Source organism: Sinocyclocheilus rhinocerous, unplaced genomic scaffold (genome assembly GCF_001515625.1).
Source record: "Sinocyclocheilus rhinocerous isolate Xijiao unplaced genomic scaffold, SAMN03320098_v1.1 scaffold88, whole genome shotgun sequence".
NCBI classification, from domain to species: Eukaryota; Metazoa; Chordata; class Actinopteri; order Cypriniformes; family Cyprinidae; genus Sinocyclocheilus; species Sinocyclocheilus rhinocerous.
Window position 1 is genome coordinate 109164 of NW_015652292.1, and position 26343 is coordinate 135506.

Below are 26343 nucleotides of genomic sequence, written 5' to 3' on the forward strand. Positions count from 1 at the left end.
GAAGTGTAGAACAGGTGCAGCTCAGTGTTACTCAGCCTCATTGTACGTCACACTTTTTCTTTGGTCATGTCCCAAATGACGCACTTGATATTGACTTGTGGTCTTGTGCTCTTTCCTAACACATGTCTGAGAAGTCCATAAGACTGTAGGATGTCCCATTGATCATTTCATGATTCATGAGGGTTCTCCTGAGGGATCCTTTTTGGCCACAATGTGCCCTTGATGCCGTTTGCCAAGCTTACCGTAACAAAGGACCAACTGACAGTCTTGTGGAGGATGACTGCAAAGGTTGAAGGTGGCATTTGAGACAGGACTTTTGTCTCTGATGTTAATAAACTGTCATAATGAAAAAACGTGGCAATAAGACACACACATCTGACTTGATAAGCCCACAGGATCCTCAGCAGAACAAGCATCACAGGTATGTTGTGGCCTCGCGGTTCTCACGTTCTTTGGCCTGGGCCACAGCCACATTGATGCACTGCAGCCACTCTTCCGCATGCTTCTCGTCTTGAGCTTTCAGCACGTAGGTTTTGCTGTCGGTGAAGATCTCGAAGGCTCTGGGCAGCCCGCGGTCACGCCTCTTCTTTGCAACCACCTTAACGCTTTGCACTTTGCTAAGTTCAATTGTGCTGTTGTCCAGTTCATCCTTCTGTGAGTAACAAGAGGGAAAAAGCTAATGCTTTACACTCTAACAATCAGGAAGCTTTGCATGGACCACAGCCATGTGCATTGAGCCAGTAGTCTAAGTCAGACCCAACACCTCGTCTGCACTGAGTTTTTACGCCAATCAGACTTTTGAGACACTTTATCAGAGTACTTTGCAGAAATAATATACTTTAAAAGAATATACCTAAGAGCAACTGAATTTAATGTTTTTGGACAATTAATTGCATGTTAATTTAAATTTAAAGGGAATTAATGAATTTTAAGAGTGCTTTTTGACCCACTTAAGTAGGACTTAAGTACATCTTATATGTAATTTAATAATTGCTTCTATTGTCTTTGAAATACAGTTAAAGTGCACTCACTGTAAACTAAAATATACTTGAATGTCATTTCTGTTTACTTGTATGTCATGTATTTAAATATATTTATAATTACACATTTTTAATGATGAAGTTGAAGTTTAGTAAATTTTTAAAATATATTAACAAACTACCTTATAATCAGGAACTTTACATGTTCTTTAGTAAGTCAACACATCAAAATAAGTGTACTTCTTTAAAGCACAACATACATTTTACATGTTAAAACATCATGATTTAAAGGTGCTTTAAAGTAAAACTTTAAATTTTCACAAGGGTTACGGTGCGTTTGCATAATACACAATCTTGTGATGACTAGTCAACTAGTCAACCACTATTTCCTGATGGGAAAACACAATGGATGGGGTTTTCGGTTGGAGGATCAAAGCGTGCATGTCCTCTCTTGATGGTTCCAGTTCTCTTACTCTATTGTTCTGCCTGTCTCTCAAATTGTTTTTAAGAGGCGCTGCACAAGGTTTGCCAGAAATGAGGCTTATCGTTGTTTGTGTCCACTGATGAGAATAAGCACCATTAAAATGAAAGAAAAACTACAGCATTGCAAGCAAATTAAAGGCATAATAAAAACAAGATACCGTGACAAGAGGCTAAATTGCCCTCAAAATCATATTGAAAGAGCTTGTGTCATGCCTGATAAAATTAAGACTCTTGTCAAGACTTTGCAAAATAAAATGACTGTAGCAATGCATTGCTTTTCCAAATTAAGATGTACAATCAATCAAGATTTAATGTGCTTACGGCTCTGACAAATGAATTCATTTTTACTAAAAAGCTTTTGCTGGCTTTCTGTCAGAATACTGCGAGATTGACTGATCTTAGCTTTTTAGTCACTCTTTGTATGTCATGGTTTTGGTTATGAATTCTCTTTTGCACAACCCTAAATGGTTCCAAGTTATATGGATGCATATTAAACTGGGTCTTTGCTTTGTTTAAACACAACAGAGAGATTATGACAAGCCATTTTAGTTTTATTTAGTTCAAGTAAATCCCTTCAAGGGAACGTTTTGGTGAATCTCAAGATTAAGTAATGGGTTTTTATAAAGAACCGATCCTCTTCCATAAAGCAGGGCACTAGACTAATAAAATGACTAGTGAGCCATTAGCTCCTAGAATAAAACATCTAACAACTGAAATACTTTTTTAGTCACCAGATTACAGAATTGCTCAATATAGATGGTGGTTCAGGAACACTGTTTTTCATGCTCGTAATCTTTTGCAGTGGGTGAGGGTTCACAGGCAGATGCAAGAAGACTAGTTTTCTTTAAAAAAAGAGGACATTTGGCCCCTAATTAGAATGATACACTAACTAATTTTTTTGAGGACTTGATTTGATTGAAAACAAATGAATTAAACGATTAGTCAAGCAAAAACTGATATTTTCTCTGCATTCCCTCACTGTCATGACATTCTAAACCCATATGACTTATTTTCTTCCATGGAACACGAAATAAGATTTATGGTCTCCCTGCTCTATTCAGTATATTGAAAGCAGACCAGTGATCAGAGGTAGCAATACAATAGCTTTGTGTGAGAAACAGTCATGGGAACCAAAGTCATGGTTCACTAATAATCAGTATTGCTCTCAGTTGTCATTGTGTTTTTCAAACGTGCTACTTTGCAAAGAAAACTGCATTTGGCATTGATGTCAAACTTTGGGTGACGCGTCTAAAGCCTCGTGCACACCGGGACGATTATCGCGCACGCGCTTTTCGCCAACGTTTTTCGACGCGTCTTTTGTGTTCATACCCAAGCGATTTTCGCAGGCGATGAGCCGAGTGAACGTGCAAATTCACTCCCTGACATTAGATGGCGCTTAATGAAAAACAGAAATGCCCCGGTACACATCGAATCCTATTTGATCTGCAATTCCTCTCCATAACAACTCCCTCTTATCGAGATTTTTGTAGTCGCTGTCGCGTTTGTCATAAAGCCCTTTGTGTTCAGACACCAATGAGACCAGCAGCTCTACATTCATCTTGCCTCGATGCATCTTCTTGGTCTACTTACTTCCTCTTCGTCGTTAGGTATCAATGTGTGCTCGGCAAGACCGTTTTGCGCTTGAGCGCCACCAAGTCATGTTTTACTGTAACTTCAGCAACTCCAGGCACGTGAACAAAAGTGCCAATCTCATTGGTTGGCCAGTTTTTAACGTGGCGCGTCAAACAAAAAAAACGAGCCCGAGGCGTTTTTTTTTTAAATGACGCTTTTGCGCGTCGGTGTGCACACTCACATTGGCACCCTTTGTTTAGTCACGAGGCATTAAACGTCGGCGATAATCGTGCACAATAATCGTCCCGGTGTGCACAAGCCTTAAGAGTGGCATGAAAAGAAAGACTGAACAAACAGCTTAAATTTTGGTTTGGTTCTTACACAGGGCTATCATTTGACTTCTGAAGATCTGGAACATACTGCACACGTTGTATGGAATATGTTTGGAATAAAGTTTTGAAAAATTTAGATTTTTTAAATGTTTTCAAAGTGTTCTATGCTCACCAAGGCTGCATTTTTTTTTTTAGCAAAACACAGTAAAAACATTGTAATAAATTGTTTTTTTTTTGCTGCTTAATACTTTTGTGGAAACGGTAAAATTTTTTTTTTTTACAGAATTCTTAGATGAATAGAAATTTCAATGAACAGCATTTATTTGAAATATAAATCTTTTTTAACATTATAAATGTCTGTACTGCCACTTTTGATCACTTTAATGTGTCCCTGCTAAATAGTATTATTTATTTTTTATAAATAAATATATATTTATTGATTGATTCATTAATTTCATTTTTTTAATCTTACTTGCACCAAACTTTTGAAAGGTAGTGAATGCACATTTCCACAAAAATATTGCACAGCAAATAAGGGTGAGTAAATGATTTTTTTTAAGAGTCTTGACAGTAAGGAATGCATAAATAATACATTCTGAGGTCTTGTGAATAAGACACTTACTGATTTTCCTCTTCGGAAGAGAAGCTGGTTGCCGGCAAGGGTAAAATAACGTGTTTTCCACCTTTTGATGAACTTCCAGCGCACTTGTTTCTCCTTCAGCTTCCCCTCAATGAGTGGCTGGCCGTCCTGGTTAACAACTGAGCAGAAAGAGTACAAATGAAATGGTCAGACAATGTTAAAATAGAGGGAAGAATCACAGAAGTTGTATGGACTATTGTAATTGTGTTTTTATGATGTTTTGATGAAATGAGGATGTGAGTAAATGATGAATTGAAATGTATAGGACAAGCCCTATAACATTAGCCCCTTTCACAGAGTAATGCCAGCAAATTACCGTAAAATTACCAGAATTACTTTTCCAGTAAATACACAAAATCAGCTGTTCACAAAAAAATAAAATAATAAATAATAATGGTGTTCTGGCTTTTTACTGTTAAGAGACCATTCACACAGCACCAAAATACCAGTGAACTCTGTGATGCCAGTTATCAGAAATTATGCCGTGTTTTTAATTCATTAGCTCAGATGTGGAGAAGTGCTTAAGTTAACTTTCCAATTTAATAATTTGTTACTTTTGCATGATAGGTGTAAGAACATGTTTCTGTGCTTAAAAACACAAGACGCCACACAATAGTATCCAACTGCAGAGCCACAGTGCTGATGAATGGAAAAGAAGGCAGCTTTAGAGTGGAAAGCACAACACAATGATCAAAGACGTCCAGATAACACACATTTACATAGAAAAACTATTTAAAAATCCGTAAACAGCCTGGAATAACATCATGTCTGTCAGAACTTTATGACTGACCCAAAGCAGACTTCTTCCGTCAGCGCGTCCATGTGTGGTCATTCCAGTAATCTTATTTTTTTGTTCACTCATAGCATGTTACTGGCTATGTACTGGTAATGTTACAACTTCTCATACCAGAAAATAACCAAAACTGATTTACCGGTATTTCTGAAAAGGTCCCGTTCAAACATTACCTCTAAAGCGTAATTTACCAGTAAAGATAGCATGTGTAAAATGGGCTATATTCTGCCCAAAGAAAATAGGGCAGAATTTTAGAGTGCTAAGTTACTTAGCACTCAACATCAAACAATACTCTTCACTCAAAGCCATCCTCTTCTGGACCTACTCCATGCTATTTACAAAGTTTTCTCATTAGACGAACAAAAGAGCGTTGCTCAATGTTTACCACCATGTTGAAATATCTGGTGTGGTTTCAGGCACTGTGAATATTTTGTCTCCTGCCTGTGTTTGCTGGGTCTGTCTGAACTACACAAAGCGTTTCACAGATCTCTCATGGGTCTATTTCAGTTAAACAGGAAGCTGTGTTATAGCCCTTCCAGGATGGTACAAAGCAGCCCATTGTCTGAGTTTTCGTTTTTTTTCAGCAAGGAAAACAGATGAGAATCTGCAGCGCTTTGATAGCCCACTTAAGATTAAGCAAGACTGATCTTTGATAATCACCTAACTATGATCCCAACTGGCAGAAGTTAAGTCCATGGTGTATTAGAGAACACTGGAGCGCTGATTAACACCGGGGTAAAATCTTACTGCCCTTGACCTGCCTCAGTTCCCTGGAAAACAAAAAAGGGCCATTTGTTTTTTGGTTAAATTAGGTTAGTATAATAATTTTATTCTGGGATATAAAAGGCACATTCTAGAAATAGGGTACAAAACAGGGCCTGAAAGTCTTAAAAATTAAGTCATTTTCTTTTTCTTTTTCAACAAACTGTCAGTAAAAGAAGGCACTTAACCCTCAGAAAATGTTCTGTTATTAAAATTAGTTAAATAAATAAAACATAAAACACAATGAATGCCAATTCAATAGATTATATCAAAACAATGATGTATTGGGTGTCGGATACACTTGAAGTGGTACAGCCAAAATCATCATTTCAAATTTCAAACTGGCAGAACAAATGAGAAGCCTTAGAGGAGATAATTGTTGTTCTGGTTATTTCAGCCCAAAACTTTCTGCAGATGTCTGCATTACAGTGCTAGTAATGAGTGATAATTGAATTAGTGTGTTTATCCCATGAGCAACATAATAATTCTCTATTATGAATTCCAAATAAATTCTTTTTCATTTTACTTTGATTTTTTTTACTCTCTCTGCCTTTCTCTGGCATGCATGAATCAAAGCACTTGTATGTGTGTGTGTGTGTGAGAACATGAGCAAAACCAATGTGAAATGTATGTTTCATAAATCCCAGAATATTAAAAGCATCTGCGCTGCATTCTGCATTACATTTGTCTGGCTAGAATGATTTCTGTCCTCTGTTTATTTTATTGTGTATATGATACTGTACTTAAAAATGAGTTTGTTTGTGGTCATGAAAGTGAAACATGCACTATGATAAGAGCAGAGGCCAAAACTGATGCTCGGCAAGTCCAAAGCAAGATAGATCTTCAATTGTTTGAGGAATTTTGGTCTTTCTGAAATTACATATTGTCCCAAAGCATTGTAGCTGTTTGTGATGTACTCAAATGTGCTCTCCCATCACAAGTGAAGTACAAACCTATAGTAAACAGTATATTATACTAATTTGGATGCAGCTCATTTGGAAATCTGGTTTTGGCAGTTCCAATTCACACGTAGCACAGAAAGCAAAAACAGCCAATGGGAAAAGAGTCTGAGTAAGAGGTTTGGAGCACTATGTTAGCAATACATCAATATATCTTTTGAGGTAAGTATTGTTTATTCCAGTTCTCCTACAATTGTAAATTTATGCAGTGAGGGTATTGCTAGTCACTGTAGGGAAAGGAAGGCTAGTGTTTATTTTTCTGCTGGTTGGTGTATGTTATAGATTTTACTCTGGGCTTTGGCCAGCGTTCTGCTTTACTGTTGATTTAGAGTAACTAAAGAAAGAAGCTCTGACAGGACTGTCTCAACTCCTGCTAAGAATGTGGATTCACTTCTATAGCATTTAATGGACAGGGTTTCACATATTTTAGCAAAGTTGGAGTACATCCAACTCCGTGTCGAAAACAACACATAAGATAAAGGTTCAAGAGTTTATCCGGGGTTTTGAAGAGGTTAAATGATATATATATATATATATATATATATATATAGAGAGAGAGAGAGAGAGAGACTATATAGTGAAAAGGTCACTATATATGTTCATGAGGTTTAAATAATTTGGGTTTAACATTTTACAAAATAAGACATGTAAATTTACAAAATTAGCTACAAGATTAGAGATTAAATTCTGGTTTTAATGGGCATTTCTATTTAAAGTTCCCGTTGGAAATTTTGATTTAGGTACAACTTTATATTAGGTGTCTTTAATTACCATGTACATATGTCAAAATAAATAAATAAAAATAATTTCAAAAAACGTATAAAATGAATACATGAATGAATGTTAGGTACAATGTACCTATTGCGTTCCTGTTGAATTGCAAAACACAGTTACATTTTATTTTAAGGCATCCTTGTTACAGTGTAATTATACAGTACATTTAAGTACGGAGTAATATTAATGTACTTACTATATGGTTAGGGTTTGGGTTAGGGTTTAGAATTAGGGTTGCGTGCATGTAATTATTAGGGGTGTAACGATCCATCGATATGGATCCATACATCGATCAAATGTCTAACGATACGATGTATCGATGCCACGCATAAAATATCGATACCTGTAGTATAAATAGGCACCTTGTTTTGGCACTGTCCATATTTTCAAGCAGTGTCCGTCTATGCATTACCGCCAATGTGTGCGTTCTCGTCCAAACTCATGTGTCAGGACTAGGGCTGGACAATAATTCAATATCAATATGTATCGTGGTATCATTTTTTTCAATAACGGTGATGTGACTTTTAAATTCATTCCGATATTTCGATATACATTACCAGTGTTTCCCATACATTGATTTATTTGTGGCGTTTGACTTCCTTGAATAAACATGAGCACTACACGTTTCAAAATCAAAACACGTCGCGGGTATTTTATCTGAATGTATCTCTGAAGGGACCCGACTGTCTTCAGAAAAGTTTCGATGACATTTTAATTTTTATTTGATAAAGTAGCGTTCATGAGCAGAGCTGATTTGATTACAGCCGTTACTGGGAAACCGCAAGTTTTATCACTCTAAAAGCGGCTCCTGCTGGCAGAGAATGAATTTGCATTTTCACTTGTTTGAATTTCACTTTGCACTTGTTTGAATTTCTCATTAATGCCGGAGCCGAACTCCGGAGCACTCTCAAAGCACTAGGGCTGTCAAAATGTCTGAAAAACTAAAGTCGAATTTTGTACTTAAATATTATCAAAATTCGAATTATATTCGAATTTAAAATGCATAATTTCAGTTAGGGTGAACTCATATGATGTTGCTAAAAAGAACATTATTTTGTGTGGTTCAAACAATGGAGGGGTGAACATGTTACTGTGGTTTTGGGAAACAGTCATGAGAAGCTAGTTAATTTCTCCAACGTTGCATACTATGGTGGTTTAGCAGCAAGTTACGTCACTGTACCGGAAACGCACCCCTGTTTGTGTTGGTCTCTATACAAATTTCCATATTAGTTATGACAAACAAAAATGATCCAAATAGATTAAGTAAACTTCCATTTAACAAATTTCAATTGATTACATAAAATAAAATATCATTGTGAAAAAATTGTTTTGCATTGTGTTGCTAGTAGTCACACAAATCTTAGCTGGTGAAGCTAGTCAAACAACATTGACCTTCTGATGAAGCTTATGAAGCAATGGAGCTATTTTTTTACAGGAACACATTGTTTTAGACCTCACTACGCAAACTGCACCGACTGCAGTGCAGAAGCTCTGTTAAACACATGGAAAATGATGGCGTGTTTCAGCAATATCAATGCTGAGACCTGAGACTTTCTCTTTTTTTAGTGATTCAAATGCCTATAAATGATCTCAGATGAAATAGCCATGCTCCATGTGCACCAATTTACAATATCTTTCATTGTTTTTGGTAAACATTCAGGCCAGAGGCAAAAACCTTCTCCATTGTATGTAATTGGTTCTTGTGGAAAAAGCACATCTGCATATCTGGAGAAGATTCAAAACAAAGCAACAGCAATTCTGGATGCACTTGAATGGGATCAGAAGCCTCTTTGTCTAAATGATGAACATCCTAATGCTGGACTGATGTAAACTATCTCAGCTACAGAAACGAGACAAACCACCTTCTCCTCTATTTATTGTTTCTTTCTTCTCCTCATGGAAAGCAGATTTCAGCAATCATAACAGAGGACTGAAGCTGTATGTGACATCTGGAGTCCTGATGTGCTTTTGCAAAATCATGTAGCCGCTAATCATTAACGTCAGAGAAGGATCAACTGTAACACTTTTAAAATCATCACTGTTATTCACTGATTATCTTGCCCTCAAGTGAGCTGTTAACAGCTGTGACCGGATCGAGTTAGCGAGTTGAACTCGAGAACCAGATCAGCCCAAGCTGTGAACTAATCATTAAGACCATTTTTGTGAACAGCATCAACTGATTCATTGAAAAGACTCACCATTACTTCTCTCACACATCAGGGACTACGTTTGGTTATTTGCAACTGAATAACCTTGGTATATTGTCGTAGGTTTGACTCATTGATTGTGTGCATGTGTTTATACAAGACCAACAGGAAGCAAATCTTATTTACCTGTGGCTTTCTCAGGGTTACTGCACATGAAACAGAGCCAGCCACCCTCCTCTTCACTGTAGCTGAACAGGTCAAAGAAACGAACCTCCTCCAGATACATCTGCAAACTGTCCACATCCTGAGAGTGAATACAGAGAAGGAGTGATGAAATTTAGCAGATGAAGCTACTCCACAGCACTGAAGATGACACACAAGAGAAAGAGTCATTAGCCACCATGTTTCTTTTGCACATTTTAATGGAATAGCATAGACACTGTTGAAATATGTGTCCTGAGACATCAATATCTCAATATCTTGAGATTCTGTAATCACCAAAAAAGCAAGACAGCAACACACTATTGTTTTTGCCAATCCAACGACTTTGAGGTGCTCTCTGTCTGCCAGTTACTGTGGGTACGGTTTGCGGAGATATCTCTTAAAGGGATAGTTCACCCAAAAATGATTACTTACTCACCCTCATGTCTTTCCAAACCTGTAAGATCTTCGCTCATCTTCAGATCACAAATTAAGATCTTTTTGATGCATTCCGAGAGCTCTCTGACCCTCCCATAGACAGCAAGGATCCTTACACGATCAAGGCTCAGAAACGTAGCAAGGAGATCGTTAAAATAATCCATGTGACATCAGTGGTTCAACCGTAATGTTATAAAGCCACGAGAATACTTTTTGTGTGCAAAGAAAACAATAATAATGACTTTATTCAACAATTCGTCTCCTCCACGTCACCCTATATAGCGCCATTTTGGAGAGTATCACATATGTAAACAACGAATGCAATGTATGTACGCGGATACATTGTTTACGTTCAGATCAAAGCGTAAACAGCGTATCCGCGTACGGTGCTGCTGACACAGAACAGCATACGTTGTTTACGTATGTGATACTCTCCAAAATGGCGCTATAGTAAATATTGGAGAGAAGCTGCTAGCTAAAGCTAGCAAAATGGCTAACATTTATGATAAAAGCGCTACCTTGCACATGTAAACAGTAACAGCGAGACAGCTTACTAGTTTTTGGAACAGGTACACTATATTGATTTAAATGTTAAGATTTACACTGTGGAAAGTAGTAAACCACAAGCTAGCTTTTAAAGAGTTGTGATATGCTGTGGTTAGCCACTAAAGACTAATTGAGGTTTAAGTGGGTTAAAAGTCTTTAAGCAGGACAGACTTTTGATATAGTTATCCTTAGTGCTGTCAAACAATTAATTGTATCCAAAATAAAAGTTTTTGTTTACATAATATATGTGTGTGTGTGTGTGTGTACTGTGTATATTTATTATGTTTATATAAATACACACACATGCACGTATATATTGAAGAAAAATGTTATATTTGTATATGAAATATATTTATATATAATATAAAAATATACATGTAAATATTTTCAAAATATATACTCTATGAGTGTGTATTTATATAAACATAATAACTATACACAGTGCACACACATATATTATGTAAACAAAAACTTTTATTTTGGATGCGATTAATCACGATTAATCATTTGACAGCACTAGTTATCCTACAATCTGTCTCTTAAGTATTTGTGGAAAGCCATCAATGGACTGAAACAGCTGCGTAATGACAATCTGGGATTTACTTTACGTATTAGAGAGTCAACGGCACAGCTAGACACCAATGAACAATGACAGTCAACATCTAAATGTGCTTACTAGAATTTCCAATGGATGTGAGGGTGTGTTTGGCCTTAAGGAAGAGCAGTCTGCCAAAATGAAGACAACCAATGATATTTGAAAATGATCTGTTTTTACAGATATCAAAATAAGTGAAGTGACTATTATACTGAGTTGAGGTATTCTGGAAATAGACAATTATAAACATCACACAGAAGAGTAGGGAGAAAAACAAGGATTTTTCAGAAGTCCTTCCCAAGAAATTACAATCACTGGCTTGTGCATTGCCTCCACCCTTAATGGGATAGTTCATATAAAAATGAACATTCTGACATCTATTACTCACCCTCATGCCGTTCCAAAACCATGTGAAATTCATTCATCTTTGAAACACAGATGAAGATATTTTTAATGAAACATGACAGATCACTGTGAAAGAAAAAAGGTTTGTTCTTGTGCATTAAGAATGTATGGCTGAGCTGCCGTTGACCATATTTGATGGGCTTAAATCATTGTTCAAAAAAAAAAAAAATCAAATAAAGTGACCATGACTTTGCAGAAGACTTCATATGGATTACTTTTACGATGACTTTTGATGAATTTTTGGTTGAATGGTCTTTCACTGGAGGGACAGAAACCTCTCAGGTTTCAGTAAAAAATATCTTAAAATATTGTCATCATTACAAAGATGGTTTGGAACAACATGAGGGACAGAAATTGCGGTTAATCAAACTACCTAAATCACACAAAGCTATGTCTGAAATCCTTTTGTGGAAAATAGGCCTAAAAGATATTTTGAGAAAAAGTATTTTTTTTCCTACAATGAAACGTCAATGATAAACAAAACCAACATTCTTCAAAAAAAATTTCGTGTTTTGCAGATGAGTCATACAGATCAGTAAGTGATGACAGAATTTTCAATTTTGGGTGAACGATCCCTTTAAAATTATAAAGCTTGAGTAATACAGAGCTTTTCTATTATTTTCTTAGAGCTCTGGGGAACTATTCCATTAAGGTCTGATTTTCTACTTTCTACATTACACACAGTTTCACCTCAAGCGAATAAAACCAGGTCATCATTCATTCCAGCTTTCTCAGACCTGAGGCTCAGAAAGATGAATGGAAAGAGTTTTCACCATCTCCTTCAGCATGGCAGCACATTACTTAGATTAAGGTGGGGGACACAGTAAAGCCAACTTCCCCTGACAATAGACCAACGCCAAATTTGTTAGAAAGGAAACTGCTTCAAGAAACCTGTTTCAAGCCCTAAGAACTTCCATTAGAACTACATGATACAAGTTGTTCAGACCTAAGAGTAGTCTGACACAAGGGGTAGACAAGAGTTTAATTTTCACCTATCCTGTGAGTGACTATCACAATTGAGAGCTTTTATTTCTCTGAGTTTAAAGCAAAGGCAGATGAAAGACCATCCATCATACATCTTATATTTAAATTTCTCTTTTTGCTTGCCTGTAGATTGATGCAGGTCATTTTTCAAACCCCCACGGACAACCTCTCTGGCAAGAACAGTCAAGTCATCTTACTATTGCTCTGCCATAACTTATTTCACGCCAACTAAATCAGTGTAAGAATCGAGCAAGAAATGTAATGTGCATTTGATTATTTGTGCCATGAAAACCTTTCAAATAGCACAAATTGCATCTGATGTATTTTTTACAGATGAGTCAAGTACATAGATCTAAATGAGGGCCATGTGTGTGTATGTGTACATGTTCTCACATGTGGAGTCTAGTAAGGGATATTTGTGCTGTGGTTTATGTTCCTTATTAAAAGCTGGGCTCCAAAAATCTGAGCTGAAGATTTACCCAAATCATTCACTCTAAGGTAGTGGCCTTGGTTAACCCAAAATTAGGTTGCAGGTTTCAGGGTTCTGTCACTTCGGTTGCACTTATTCTTAGCTTATTGACTAAGAACTCATATATTGTCTTGTCTTTGTTTGCAGCCTCAAGTTTGCTGATGCTGTGCACTCTCTCGTGTGTTGTGTGTGGAGCGTGCGGATCTCGACACTCCTGTCTCCATTGGTTCAGTCCCAACATTAATGTTTCATGTCTGCCTCACCTGAGGCCCCCCTGACCACCCCCAGAGGTGGTTGAGTGTACTTCAGCTTTCCCAGAGGAAACCAAGTCTGCACCACCACCTCACCTTCACAAGAGAAAGAAGAGGAGGGTTCCCTTTGCTTAAAGGGGTCATAGGATGCCCATTTTCCACAAGTTGATATGATCACGAACATAAACGCATTTATGTAGATCGGGGGCACATTCTCTTCAAAAACAAAGGTAATCCACTGCGTCTTCAGCGGCTCAGATGTCGGGAGTAAATGACGAATGCTATGTTCATTATTACATCCAACACCAGAACACCTCAATCGCTTAGGAGTCATTCGTGTCTGCATCTGCTCCAGAGGTGAAACAATGGCGGACTGATGACAGCTCACTCAGGGCGGGGCTAAGGTAAGACACCAGTCCAGTCAGATTAAAAAAAAAACATTGGGTGGATTTTTATCATTTTAGGGTGGTTGTGTACACACACTGCCAACACACATTTCAGTTCAAACTACTTGTAAAAGTGCATGTAGCATCAATATGACCCCTTTAACAAGTCAGGTGGTCTTGGAGGTCCCATGTCCAGTTATCCAGAGTCCGGTGATTTTGGAGGTCTAAGTCTGGTGTTCCTGGCCATCCAAGAACTGCCCGTTTTCACTTTCATGACCACGGAGGACATTCCAGTGTCTGCTCTAGCCCTGGCCATTATCTGGGGTCCCTGATCTTCCGGAGCCTCCCTGGTCCGTCCATCTACTGGGCCTCCTGACTGGGGCTCTCTGCCAGAGTCCTGCCTGTGCACCCTCTCGTCTTTGTGGTGCATTATATGAAGCATGGTATCTGGATCTCCTATTTGGTTAGTTTGGGCTCATTGTCATACTGCATGTTTTATTTTTGTTGTAAGCACACGAGTTGAGTGTTCATTCCTTTGCTGTGTACTCTTGTCAGCAACCCAGGCTCATTGGAAATACATGCCTTTAAATACATTTCTGCAACACCATTATTATGTACCTTACTGCACATTTCACGGCAGTTTCAAAGTGAAATGTCCAGACAGTGGCACTAAAACACACGTTTAATATGTGACCGTGGCACGTTTTTAATACGTTGCTACAGGCACGTATTCCTGCGTATTTATTACGCTGCTTGAGGTACATATTGCGGCTATTCAGAATAAAAAAATCTGGGGAGTGTCGCTAAAGTTTAATGCTCTATCGTGTTGGAAATATCCCCTACACAAACCCAACCCTAAACCTACCTGATAGTGTTAACCAATGCAAAAGTGATATAAAAACATATCTGTTGACGCAACTGTGCTATTTTTACATTCTCATGCGGATTTAAGCTGTTTTGTCGAATCGTAGTTTCACGGGGTTCGTACCAGAGCTCTTTATCTCTTAAGTGCAATGCCGTATCCTGTAAGCTACCGAGCAAACCTACTGAATTAGAAAACCTATACATATAAAGCTGTATATGTGATGACAGCATTCAAAAGTATCAATTTTCAAATCGCGCAAGATGTAAAAATTGTTTTGAAGTCATAACATAATATTCTGAAAGCAACTGTGTAAATGAGCCTGTACCTGTAAATCATACTTTGTGTGAAAAGAAATAAAATAATTTTACTGCCTCTAGTGTTCATGTCAACTGGAAACTGCAGTGATTCATACATATAGGTACGTTTTTTTTCAGTTTTGCAGAAATGTATATAGAGGCAGGTATTTTCCAATGAGTCTATGTTACTTGCCAGGTCTTTTGTTTTTGTTGAGCACCTGGCTTTCATTGGCTGGGTGCTATTGTGTTGCAATTTTTTGTGCAGCACATGGCTTGTGAAGATTTTCATTGGCCATGTGCTTTCATATTGTCATGTTTTGTGTGAGCACACAACTTCTGTTTGTTTCTATATTCCATTTGTTATCCTATCTTTAATTTTAACTGTGCCTTTCTAGTTTATCCCACCTGTCCTCCTTCATTTACATTGTCTAATGTTGCTGTGTTGCCTGGTCCTGCCCTGCCTTGTTGTTGATTCAGTGTTTTTGTTCTTATTTTTGAACTTTATTTTTGAATACATAAAAAGCCCACTGCACCCTGCACACTCTTTGTGTCCAAACCCAACCATGCCAGCAGGTCTGCTCGTGTTGCGAACAGCTGGGAAAAAAACTTTGGCAAATGCAAATAACATAATGTAACTAACCATATAAATAATGCATAATTAGGATAGCAATCAATCAATCAATCAATAAAAATGACCATATTTCAAAGGATATGTTTCATGTTTTATATTGTCAAAGGTTGTACATTCATACAAATATTATGATATTTCAGTGCAAATTTGTATCTTTTCTTATTTTCCTATTCAGACTTTGTCTTGTTAATAATTCTGCATATTGTAGATGGGCCAATCCCCTACTAATCCTAATAATTCACATAATTAATTTTGAGGATTGTGTTACCTTTGAACAATAAATATGTCTCGTTGAACACTTGTCTAAGGCAAAATCTCACAAAAATGGCAGTTTGTCATGGTTAGATCAAAGCTAATAATAAAGATGTTAAAAGGAGGAACAGACATCTGCATCAGTATAATTAGACTGTAGACAGGCCATGTGCAGGTGATGTATTTGTACACGTAGACTTTCAAAGATTCTCTCAAAATCCCACAATCAGCAGAACACTTGACAAATTGACTGTAAATGGTAGTTAAAGCTGATGTATGTCATTGTTTGGATGGTAAAATACTTTTGCCTATCTCCGTTTAATGCGCAGAGACAACTTTAAGTAGCCATTTCTTAGGTTGATTTCCCACAAGAGTGTAAACACTGTGTCTCTATAATGCTATGAAAACATCTCTATTTGAGCGGCCCAGTGTGTCAACCTCTGGCTCCACCAATAGCATGACTGCTTATATAAATGACACTAGGGATGGGTATCGTTTACATTTTATCGATACCGACACCGATACTGCTTATCGATACCGGTACTTATCGATACTATTTAGTGCAAAAAGATATTATGTGAAAAGTTGTTGAAAATTTCAAGTAATTTTATTACTGCTGAATTTTAGCAACTGTATTAAAGTTCTTCAGTCAAGAGCAGTGAGTTATTTTTCTCTTTGTGTAAACCTCGTTGATTAAAAACCTGCTATCAAAGTGCTTCATTGTACTGGTGATCTTCACCGCGCACAGCTCAAATCAGAAATGCAGAACATGAATAACTAGGACTGCCATATAAATAACGTTATAATAAGAACACTATTATAAAAAAAGATTGTGAATTCTTAAGGTTTAACTGACGTTTTCAGTGAGTTACAAACAGCGCTTCCACAGGAGTTACACATTCTCACTACATAACTTAGTTTAAGTTCACTTGTGCTTGATTTTGTGCAGTATAATCAGGGCCTGAATTTCGCTGCAGGATTGCAGGCATTGAGCATAATTCTACACATTGCCACAGGTTTCGCAAATATAAAGCAGGAAATTTACGCAAACATTTATGCACTATAGCATGTAGGTTGGATCCAAACATTATCAGAGCCAATCAGTCATTTTGAAACTTTCTGTGAGACAGAAATTCACAGTCTGAGTGATTGAGATTGAGTGGTACAGTGTCTTCTCCATGTTCTCCACGTTATCCACTTGAGTTTGCTCTGCAATACAAGACTAGCGTGCGTTTCAGACAGTTGACGGAATTGTCACTTGTACGTCACTTTAAGTCATGCCAATTTAAATATTCAAGCTATTTTAACCCTCTGGGGTCGAAGACTGCACCAGTGTGGTCTGTCACGTTTTTTCTTAATGACCGCAGAAAGAACTAAAAATACTCCGTCATTTTTGATGGTACAGAAAAAAATAAGGCATCATTTGCAACTGCAAAGGGTCTACTATTATTTGTGTATAGTCATAATAACAACAAAACAATGTGCTTTTGTAAAATAAAGAAAACAAACAGGGTGCACTCTCTGCCGTCTCGGTCTCTGTCAACTTTCTTCACAGGCACGACCTGAATCTGAACAACAACCTGAATCTCAAACAACCTGAATCTCATAGAATACTTGCCTCACAGACATGATAAATATATGTATAGAAAGCTTGAAGTGTCTACTTTTAAATAAAGTATTATCTGATAAAGTAATCCATATGAAACCAACGAGAAGTACAGTTTTTCCCATCTAAGCTTATAATATGTAATGTGATCATGCCCACGAGCAGCTGCACTATTCAAATGATAAACATTCATGTGAGATGCTCGAACATGTAAACGCCCACATCACCTCTGTAAACTAAGCGTGAAGATTTATCAAGTTCATCTAGGATACTTTTCATTTTTGGAAGAAGACACACTGAGAGGAATAACCCAGAATTTACCTCAGACGCGATGCGCAACTTGATCCAGTGTTTAGAATAAATTGTTTTCTGTGAACGAGTGTGCAGGATGATTTTCACATCGTTTGTAGCAAAAAATCTAGTCTACCACATCCAGTTCTCAAAAGTCTTGTGAACAAATGTTCTGTAAGTGTTTCATGGCCTTATTTCAGTGACTTACAAAATTTAGTTTTTCACTAACCACGCATAAATGTTGTTTTCTCAAAAACACAAACATGTACATCCATGCTGCTCACATATTATTGTAGCACAGATTGTGCTGATTACAATGTAATCAGACTTTAGACATATGTTTTTAGGATACTAAAAAAACACAAATGTCAAAACTTTTCCAGGGCCCCAAAACCCCCTCAGACCCCAGAGGTTTAACCCATAAAGTACTTGCGCACTCTCTGAGAGACGGTCTTCAATGCGCTCTCAGCCAAAGTGCACACAGCCACCTCTCAAACTGCTTGTGACCCCTGAGTGTCAGATTGAGTTATTATATATTTGATTAAAATAATTTCCTTATTGTCCGGCTACTCAATTTTATTTATCCACGACACATGCATTTTTTATTATGTAGTCTAAGAAATGTTGTCCAATAACTTGTTTGCATTATTTAGGCATTATACATAGACAGCAAGGGAACTACCATGTTAAAGGTCCAGAAACGTAGTAAGGACATCGTTAAAATAGCCCATGTGACATCAGTGGTTCAACCGTAATTTTATGAAGCTACGAAAATACTTTTAGTGTGCAAAGAAAACAAAAATGACGCTTTTATTCAACAATTTCTTCTCTTCCGAGTCGGACTTAGACACGCATGGTAATCGACGTGGTACTCTCGTGAATGGCAGTGGAGACTGACCGGAAGAGAAGAAATTGTTGAATAAAGCTTTTTTTTTCTTTGCACACAAAAAGTATTTTTGTAGCTTCATAAAATTACGGTTGAACCACTGATGTCACATGGGCTATTTTAATGATGTCCTTACTACGTTTCTGGACCTTGAACATGGTAGTTGTGTTGCTGTCTATGCAGGGTAAGAAAGCTCTTGGATTTCATCAAAAATAACTTATTTTGTGTTCCAAAGATGAACGAAGGTCTTATGGGTTTGGAACGACAAGACGGTGAGTAATTAATGACAGAATTTTAATTTTTGGGTGAACTATCCCTTTAAGTTAAAAGTGATCATGTGGCTGGTGCCATGCCATGAACCCTACCCTCACAGCAAACAGAACCAAACCGTGGCTCCAAAACCATGATATGAACTGAACCGTGGCATTGGCATATCGTTACACCCCTACTCTACCATCTAAATTTTAATGACAGATCTTGCCATTTTAATGTCATGCCTTTAACTAATACTAAAACTATTAAGTGCATTAAAATCATTCACAAACAGTCAGTCCGGTGAATCACAGAGACATATAACACATTGAGGGTGGTTGGATAATTAACAGAGAGGTCCCCGGATAGCATTTAACACGCCTGGAAGTTAATTTTCTTTTTCTTTTTCTGATCCAAAATGTTGGGCAATCCGGGCCGGCAGCCTGCAAGCTTTGGGAAACAGAGCTGAACAATGAGACTACGCTATTCTAGTATGTTAAAAGAAACACGTCAACACCAACCTTGACTCTCAAAACCCCAGTGTACATGTGCACCGAAAACGCTAAGCCCCAGATGTGCAAAAGCGTCAGGGGAGAACAGCCAAAACCATGGGGCCTACTACATACTAGCTAACATGTCATCATTATCCTGTGGAGACCGGAAAAGTAACAGAGGTCCTTCTGTTTGTAATGGATACCATTGCAACACTCTTCCCAGTGTCCTTTTATAGAGGCTTAGTCTGCCTAACACACACAACACATGCACATATACACTCACACAGGGATGGTAATAGGATCCCATCCACCAGTCAGTAAAATACAGTGATGTGAGGCAAAGGGGCTTTTTTATATTCTCCAAGCAGTTTCCATTATTTACTATTTCAGTGTGATCTATCATTAGCAAAGTGACACACTTATAATGTCTTCAAGATGTTGTGTGGTAAAAATTCCTCAAAGACCTACTGCAATTTTATTTTTGTCTACTTAATTTTTTTCTGAGTAGAGAAAAAAATCAAATAGTTGCATACTGCTGGTGAGTTTAACTCACACTCTCTCAAGCCTGTGAGGCATATGACCCTGTGCCTTCTACCATTTAAACCAATTTCCATGGCCCACTCTGATCCACTAAAACACAGGTTTACACATGATTTTTGCCACCTGTCCACGCAGCCGGCGTTACACTAGCAGACTCAAATCTTAGTGTCACACTGACCTTAAAGATTGGAAACAAACTGATAAAACAAATGATTCTGTCTTGTATTTGGGGAACTTTCCTCATTATGAACAGTACAATTTGCACTCAAACATGATCATATTACTTCCCGGCTCTTGGCTCATTTCGAGTTGGACATGACTGAACACTGGAATGAGTGAGTAGTTCAGGCATCTCAACAGAATTCGCAAATGATTCATTCATTATTTCAAGTTGGACATGACTGAACACTGGACTGAGTGAGTAGTTCAGGCATCTCAACAGAATTTGCAAATGATTCATTCATTAAAATTAATAAAGTACACCCATGGTCTGTCTACAGTAAAAAAAAAGTATCTTTGTTCCTTGAGAATGCTTAAGTTTGTTTATCCCCTACAGTTTTTTTAAAATATGAATGGGAAGGTTTTTTTTTCTCTTGTACAGTTTTGTAAAAAATGTCAAATAAATTCAAACCTTGTGCAAACACTGTGGAATAAAATGTACCACACTGTAAAAAGTATGTGTCACGCTACGGTGGAATGAACGCACGAAGAAGATGAAGATCAATGCAAACAGTCTTTTAATAAATCCACAAGAGGTTAAATCCACGACAGACAGGCAGGAGACACACGTAGGGACGTAGAAGACGGGACAACCAAACAGTGAACTGACTACAACTTAAATAGGGTAGCTAATGAGGGACAGACAGGTGAGGATGATTAACAAGACACAGGTGAACTAACTAATCAAAGAGAGACAGAAACTGGGTCAATGAACACATGAGGGATGAAAACACAACAAAAACAGTTCTGGGGTGTGACAGTTCGACCCTCTCCCGAAAGGTGCGACCTCATGCCGCAGAGACAAAGGGAGGGATGGAGGGGGACTTAGGAGGAAGACAAAGGAGTGGATATGGGATGGTGACAGGGGACGGCAACGGAGGACGGACACCCGGGAGGAGGACGACGAACAGAGTCCAGGATGGAGACGACGGAAGAATGAGCCATGGAGGAAACAGGAGGAGCCAGGGCGGATCAGATAGAGGAAGGAGCCAGGGAGAAGACAGGAGGGAACAGGAGGAGCCAGGCGAGACCCTGACCCCAGCCAGGATGGTGGCCCATGGTGGAGCCGACGGAGGGAGGAGCCATGGTGGAGGAAGGGCTGACGGCTCCAGGGGGTCGACCGACGGCGGCGGAGCAGGTGGTGGTGGAGCCCGGGGTGGAGACGGAGAGCCGACGAGCCAGGGTGATGATGAGGATCCAGAGGGCCAAGGCGGAGCAGATGGCTCCGGCGACCAAGGCGAAGGCGGGGATCTGGAAGGCCGCGGTGATGCCAGAGCAACAGAGGGCCAAGGTGGAGCTGGAGGGAAGGAGGAGCCTGATAGAGCCAGAGGGACGAGGCGCAGCCGGAGGAGTGGAGTCCCGAGGCAGCGGATGGTCGACAGCTGACTAAGGTGGAGCCGGAGCCGGAGGGACGAGGGAGCACGGCGGAGCTGGTGGACTGATGGGCCACGGCGGAGAGGACGGAGCTAGGAGCCATGGTGGAGCCGCTGGGTCAATAGGCCGAGGCGGAGTCCAGGATTCAGAGGCCGGAGGCAGAGACAAGGGATTCTCCAGCCATGACGCTGGAGACTATGGAGACTGGCAGACCCACGCTGATCCCACCGCACAGATGGTGAGCTGAGGGGCTGACAGGAGACAGCGGAGGCTCTGGTGAGGACTGGTACAGAGGTGGTGGGAGAGGGAGACTGGGCAGGAGTTCAGGATGATCAGGGGAATTTGAAACGGTGTGTGCTGCCCACACACACCACAAGGCCCCTTCCAGCACAGTGAGCGCCAGTGACAGGGTAACGACCTCCAGACAGACAGTTCAAAACAGACAGTTCAAATACGACCGTGGTGGTTTCAGGACAGAGAGATGATTCAATCACGACCTCTGTGGTCGTGACGGGACAGACAGATGATGATGGCAGGAGAAGACAAGGCATATTAGAGCTGTAATCGGGCCTTAAAAGTTAGGCCCGACAGAATTCGCGCTAATCGAAACGCATCACATGACCGCTCATTTACCGCGCAAGCCGGAGCGCAAGCCCGAGCCCGGCCCGAGCCCGTGTAAAATTATATAAATTAAGCCCGAACCCGACCAAACCCGTCGGGTCCCGGCAAAGATCTTCAGCTCTAAGGCATATTCTCATAAATATACTCTGAGCACAACCTCAGCTCACCTCTAGCGGTGGTGCGGTGGGCGGGGCTATCTTCTGTGCCCTTGCTCCCTACTGACACTTCCACCTTTGCGTGCCTAGCAGTCGGCTCGCACACCTAGTCTGATGATCGTGGCTCTGGTTCTGGGGCGATCCTCAGCTCTGTCGCACTCCTAGGTGATGGCTTATCGGTTGCGGCGGGCTCTGGCTCTCCGTCAGCGGTGGGCTCAAACTGCTCCGCGAAGCGGGGTGATGGCTGGTTGAGCTCAGGGTCAAACATAATGAAACAAAAGAAAAACTAGCCAAACAAAAAACAAAACGCGGGAACACACGCCGCGCACTTTCACTTCTAGGTCCGGTCTTCTGTCACGCTACGGTGGAATGAACACACAAAGAAGATGAAGATCAATGCAAACAGTCTTTTAATAAATCCACAAGAGGGTAAATCCACGACAGACAGGCAGGAGACAGGGACGTAGTAGACCGGACAACCAAACAGTGAACTGACTACAACTTAAATAGGGTAGCTAATGAGGGACAGACAGGTGAGGATGATTAACAAGACACAGGTGAACTAATTAAAGAAAGACGGAAACTGGGTCAATGAACACATGAGGGATGAAAACACAACAAAAACAGTTCTGGGGTGTGACAGAATGATTGTAATGGCAAAAGACTGCAAAAATGCTACAGTAAAAACCTGCTCATTTGATTAACAGTAAGATCCTCCTTACTATACACAGAGCTAACTGGACAGTTTTTGTAATTTTACACTAAAAGAACGAGCCATCTTATAATTAACAGTGAAAAAACGTAAATTGACATTCCCAGATTCCCTATATAACACTTCACATTTAAAGGTTTTTGATAATTATGTTTCTTTGTTTTATTAACATTATATTAGTTTATATTAAATTTATGCTCAAACCATAAAGCTTAAAATGTTGCTACTATATTTTTAAGGTAATACCAACTGCTGTTTTTTACCGTAAATTTTACAGATTTTTTTCACAATGTAGTATAATGTAATACTGTCATTACACATTGAGATGCATCAAAACTGACAGTTACATTATAGCCAGTTTCTGATTTTCTTTAAATCTTCTTTTGTTTTGAACTTGAATGTATAAATGAGGGGTAGTTTCACATTTTACTCTTGTGAATATGTGTCAGGGTAAGTTATTTTTCCCATAAAGTCAAACTCTGTGTAGACACAAACCGTAAAATCTTAACCACAAAAACCTACTGAACATTTCCACCGTTACTGGCCAGGAAAATAGACACCTTTTGTAATGCCCCAATACATGGACATTTGTCTCACTATATGGGGTCAGATATGTCTACAGTATGTCTATAGTGTACAAAATCATTTCAAAACAGCAAGAAAAAAATCCAGTTTTTTATGATATGAACTTTTCAATGCTGGCAAAAGCTGTCTCTTGAAGTGTAGGCCAGAGAATAAATCAAAGGAAATGTCAGGGGTTAGGGCATCATTTGGGGGTTGTTTATGAGTGCATTCAAGATGGGTTTGCTAGTGTCCTGCCTCGTATTTTTGAATGCGCACATGTGCCCAACACAAACAGATTCCATATGTGCTATGTGCACACAAAGTTCTTTAATGGACGATAAATGACCCCAGATTTAGACAAAAGGAAGAAGAAAAGGAAGAAAGCATAAAGACACAAAAGACATCAGCTGTACTAAGTAATTATTCCAAAGTTGACATTTACGATGTTTGATAAGATCATCCGAGCGCTTGGATTTACATGGCACTACAAAGAGGAAATGACCTAAGGTAAACATCCCCGTCTCAGCAGCTATCATGACCTCTGACCCGTCACAGTTTGCACGACGTGGCTGACGTGGCTATAATAGAGGGCGTATGTTGGGCTCTGCGATGTTAAATATCTACACTGTTTAAAATAGTTTCCAAAATTGTGTTTTTGCAGTAATGCCATAGAAGAACCATTTTTGGGATCTTAAAAGAACAGTTTTTTTTTTTCTTAGTGTGAAGAACATTTTAATAACCCAATGTACCTTTTGTGCAATGTAAAGGTTCCATGAATGTTAAAGGTTATTCATGGAACCGTAAATGCCAATTAAAACCTTTAATTTTAAGAGTGTACTGTACAGTATTTTAGTGCTTTCTTTATTGATCTCCACAGAGAACTTTGACTTGTACAGCAAGGTTGCTGTTAACACATGCATAAATTGTTTTCCACTGTGGTAACCCATACCTTCTCCTCAAAGTCATAAATGTAATCCTTGATCAGGATCAAACATACTTTTCCTATCCTGCTGGGTCACTTCTTCCTCATAATATCCTGCAGCGAGGAAGGGGGAGGATGACTGATTTTTCCTGCTTATTTAATCTATTTTAGAGCTGGGGATTATCAGCAGAAAGCAATATAAATCATTTATTACACTGTCTATATACACTACTACTAAAAGTTTTGAATATTTATTAAGTTTTTATGTTTTTGAAATGAGTCTCTTAATGCTCACAAAGGCTTAATTTATTCTGTCAAAAATACACTAAAACAGTAATATTGTGAAATATTATTACAATTTAAACGTTTCTATTTTCATATATTTTAAAATATAAAAATATTAAAAAATAAATGTATCCCTATGGTGGCAAAGCTAAATTTTCAGCAGCCATTACTCCCGTCTTCAGTGCTAATATGCTGATGCTTGGTTATACTGCAATTGGCAACACCAAAATGTGACAATGTGAAAAATTAATCAAGATACAGAATTAATCACAATATAGTGTTATTAAGATGGTCACTCTAGTGGTGACACGCACACACTATTTCCACCTGGCGTTTCAAATGAGTCTCTTGTAAGCACTTGTGTTCAGCTTTCATTGAGAAAACTAAGGCTAATGGCCATTAACAAAATTGCATGAGAAAAAGTATCAACATCCCTGCTATTGCACGTGATAAAAGCATTATGAAATCGTTAATGTACAGTTTACAATGTGATATGACTTCAGACAAGTTTGGCTTAAAAATCAGATGGACTGGTGTGTGAAGCCAAATCCAGCGTCATTGCTCAAGTGAAGAGAAGTGCTGAGTGAATGGATACATGTTGGTTCATATAAGTATGTGTTTGTGTGAGTGACAGACGGACAGAGAGAGCTTAAAAGAGGAAGAGCACAAGAGAACCTGTTGAGGACTTTACCTTCTTGTGAGGAACAGTTGTCTGAGTCATGGCCAGCTCAAAGCTGTGAGCTCCCGTCAGCTGTGTTTTCTCCCAAAGTTTCCTTAGCTGCTTAACACACTCATCTTGACAGCACAACGCCTCGCTCACTTTACTCTGCACACAGACATGATACAATGCTAGCTTGCCAAAATACACACTACTCATAATTAGTGGTGTTTGCTAAGGCAAGAATCACACTGACCGCTGCTCATGGTCAGATAAGATTAACCACTAAGTCAAAGTAATAAAATGAGGAACAAAGAAACACATTACAGATAATAGAACAAGTGAGAGATCAATTAGTATGCATTTACACTCAGAGACTTAATGCACAGATTTATTTAGTCCCATCTATTGTTATGGTTTCTATGTCAGTCATCACAATTTCTGATTCCATCACAATTTGAATACAGTTGTCATTTCCCAAACTCTGCAATGTAAACTTAGCAGCATGGGAAATAAAGCTTTTATTCAAATTGTGAATGGATTGGATACAGAAAGTGAGCAAAGATCACTTCTATCCATCACTTTAGTTTGGCGTGAGCTCATACAATAGTTCTTATAAATATATATTTAGAGTTTATAAATATATTAATATTATATAAGTATAATACATATAAAACATATTACATATTTTTAGCACATTATGTATATATAAATGAATCCAAAACACACTATTTCTCTACCCCAAAAAAAAAAAAAAAAAAAAAGCAGTTCTGGAGATGTTGTTCATGTATTTATGTCCTCATTAGTGAGACTGCAGAGGTTAATATCACCGGGAAGCATCACGAGTGTTTCAGTAGGAGTACTACACAAAACTGCGCGTCTGCGCCATTCATTAACACAGAGACACGCAGAATTCATATTTAAATATTAATCGTTTTGCGGCTTAATATTTACAAATACTAGTGGGAGTGGGCTCACTTGTGTGTGTGTGTGTGTGTGTGTG

The 26343-nt window shown here is 38.7% G+C and overlaps 1 protein-coding gene across 1 annotated transcript in view; it reads right to left on the reverse strand.

Moving 5' to 3' along the window:
• Positions 1-277: 277 nt before the first annotated feature.
• The window catches only part of LOC107714444 (ventricular zone-expressed PH domain-containing protein), a 101729-nt gene continuing 75663 nt past the window's right edge, over positions 278-26343 (reverse strand). The window contains exons 11-14 of the mRNA XM_016520276.1: positions 25374-25508; positions 9629-9746; positions 3990-4126; positions 278-652 (exon numbers count right to left, since the gene is read on the reverse strand). Coding sequence (XP_016375762.1) covers positions 416-652; positions 3990-4126; positions 9629-9746; positions 25374-25508 — 627 coding nt within the window. The 3' untranslated portion in view covers positions 278-415. The remainder of the gene's footprint in view (positions 653-3989; positions 4127-9628; positions 9747-25373; positions 25509-26343) is intronic.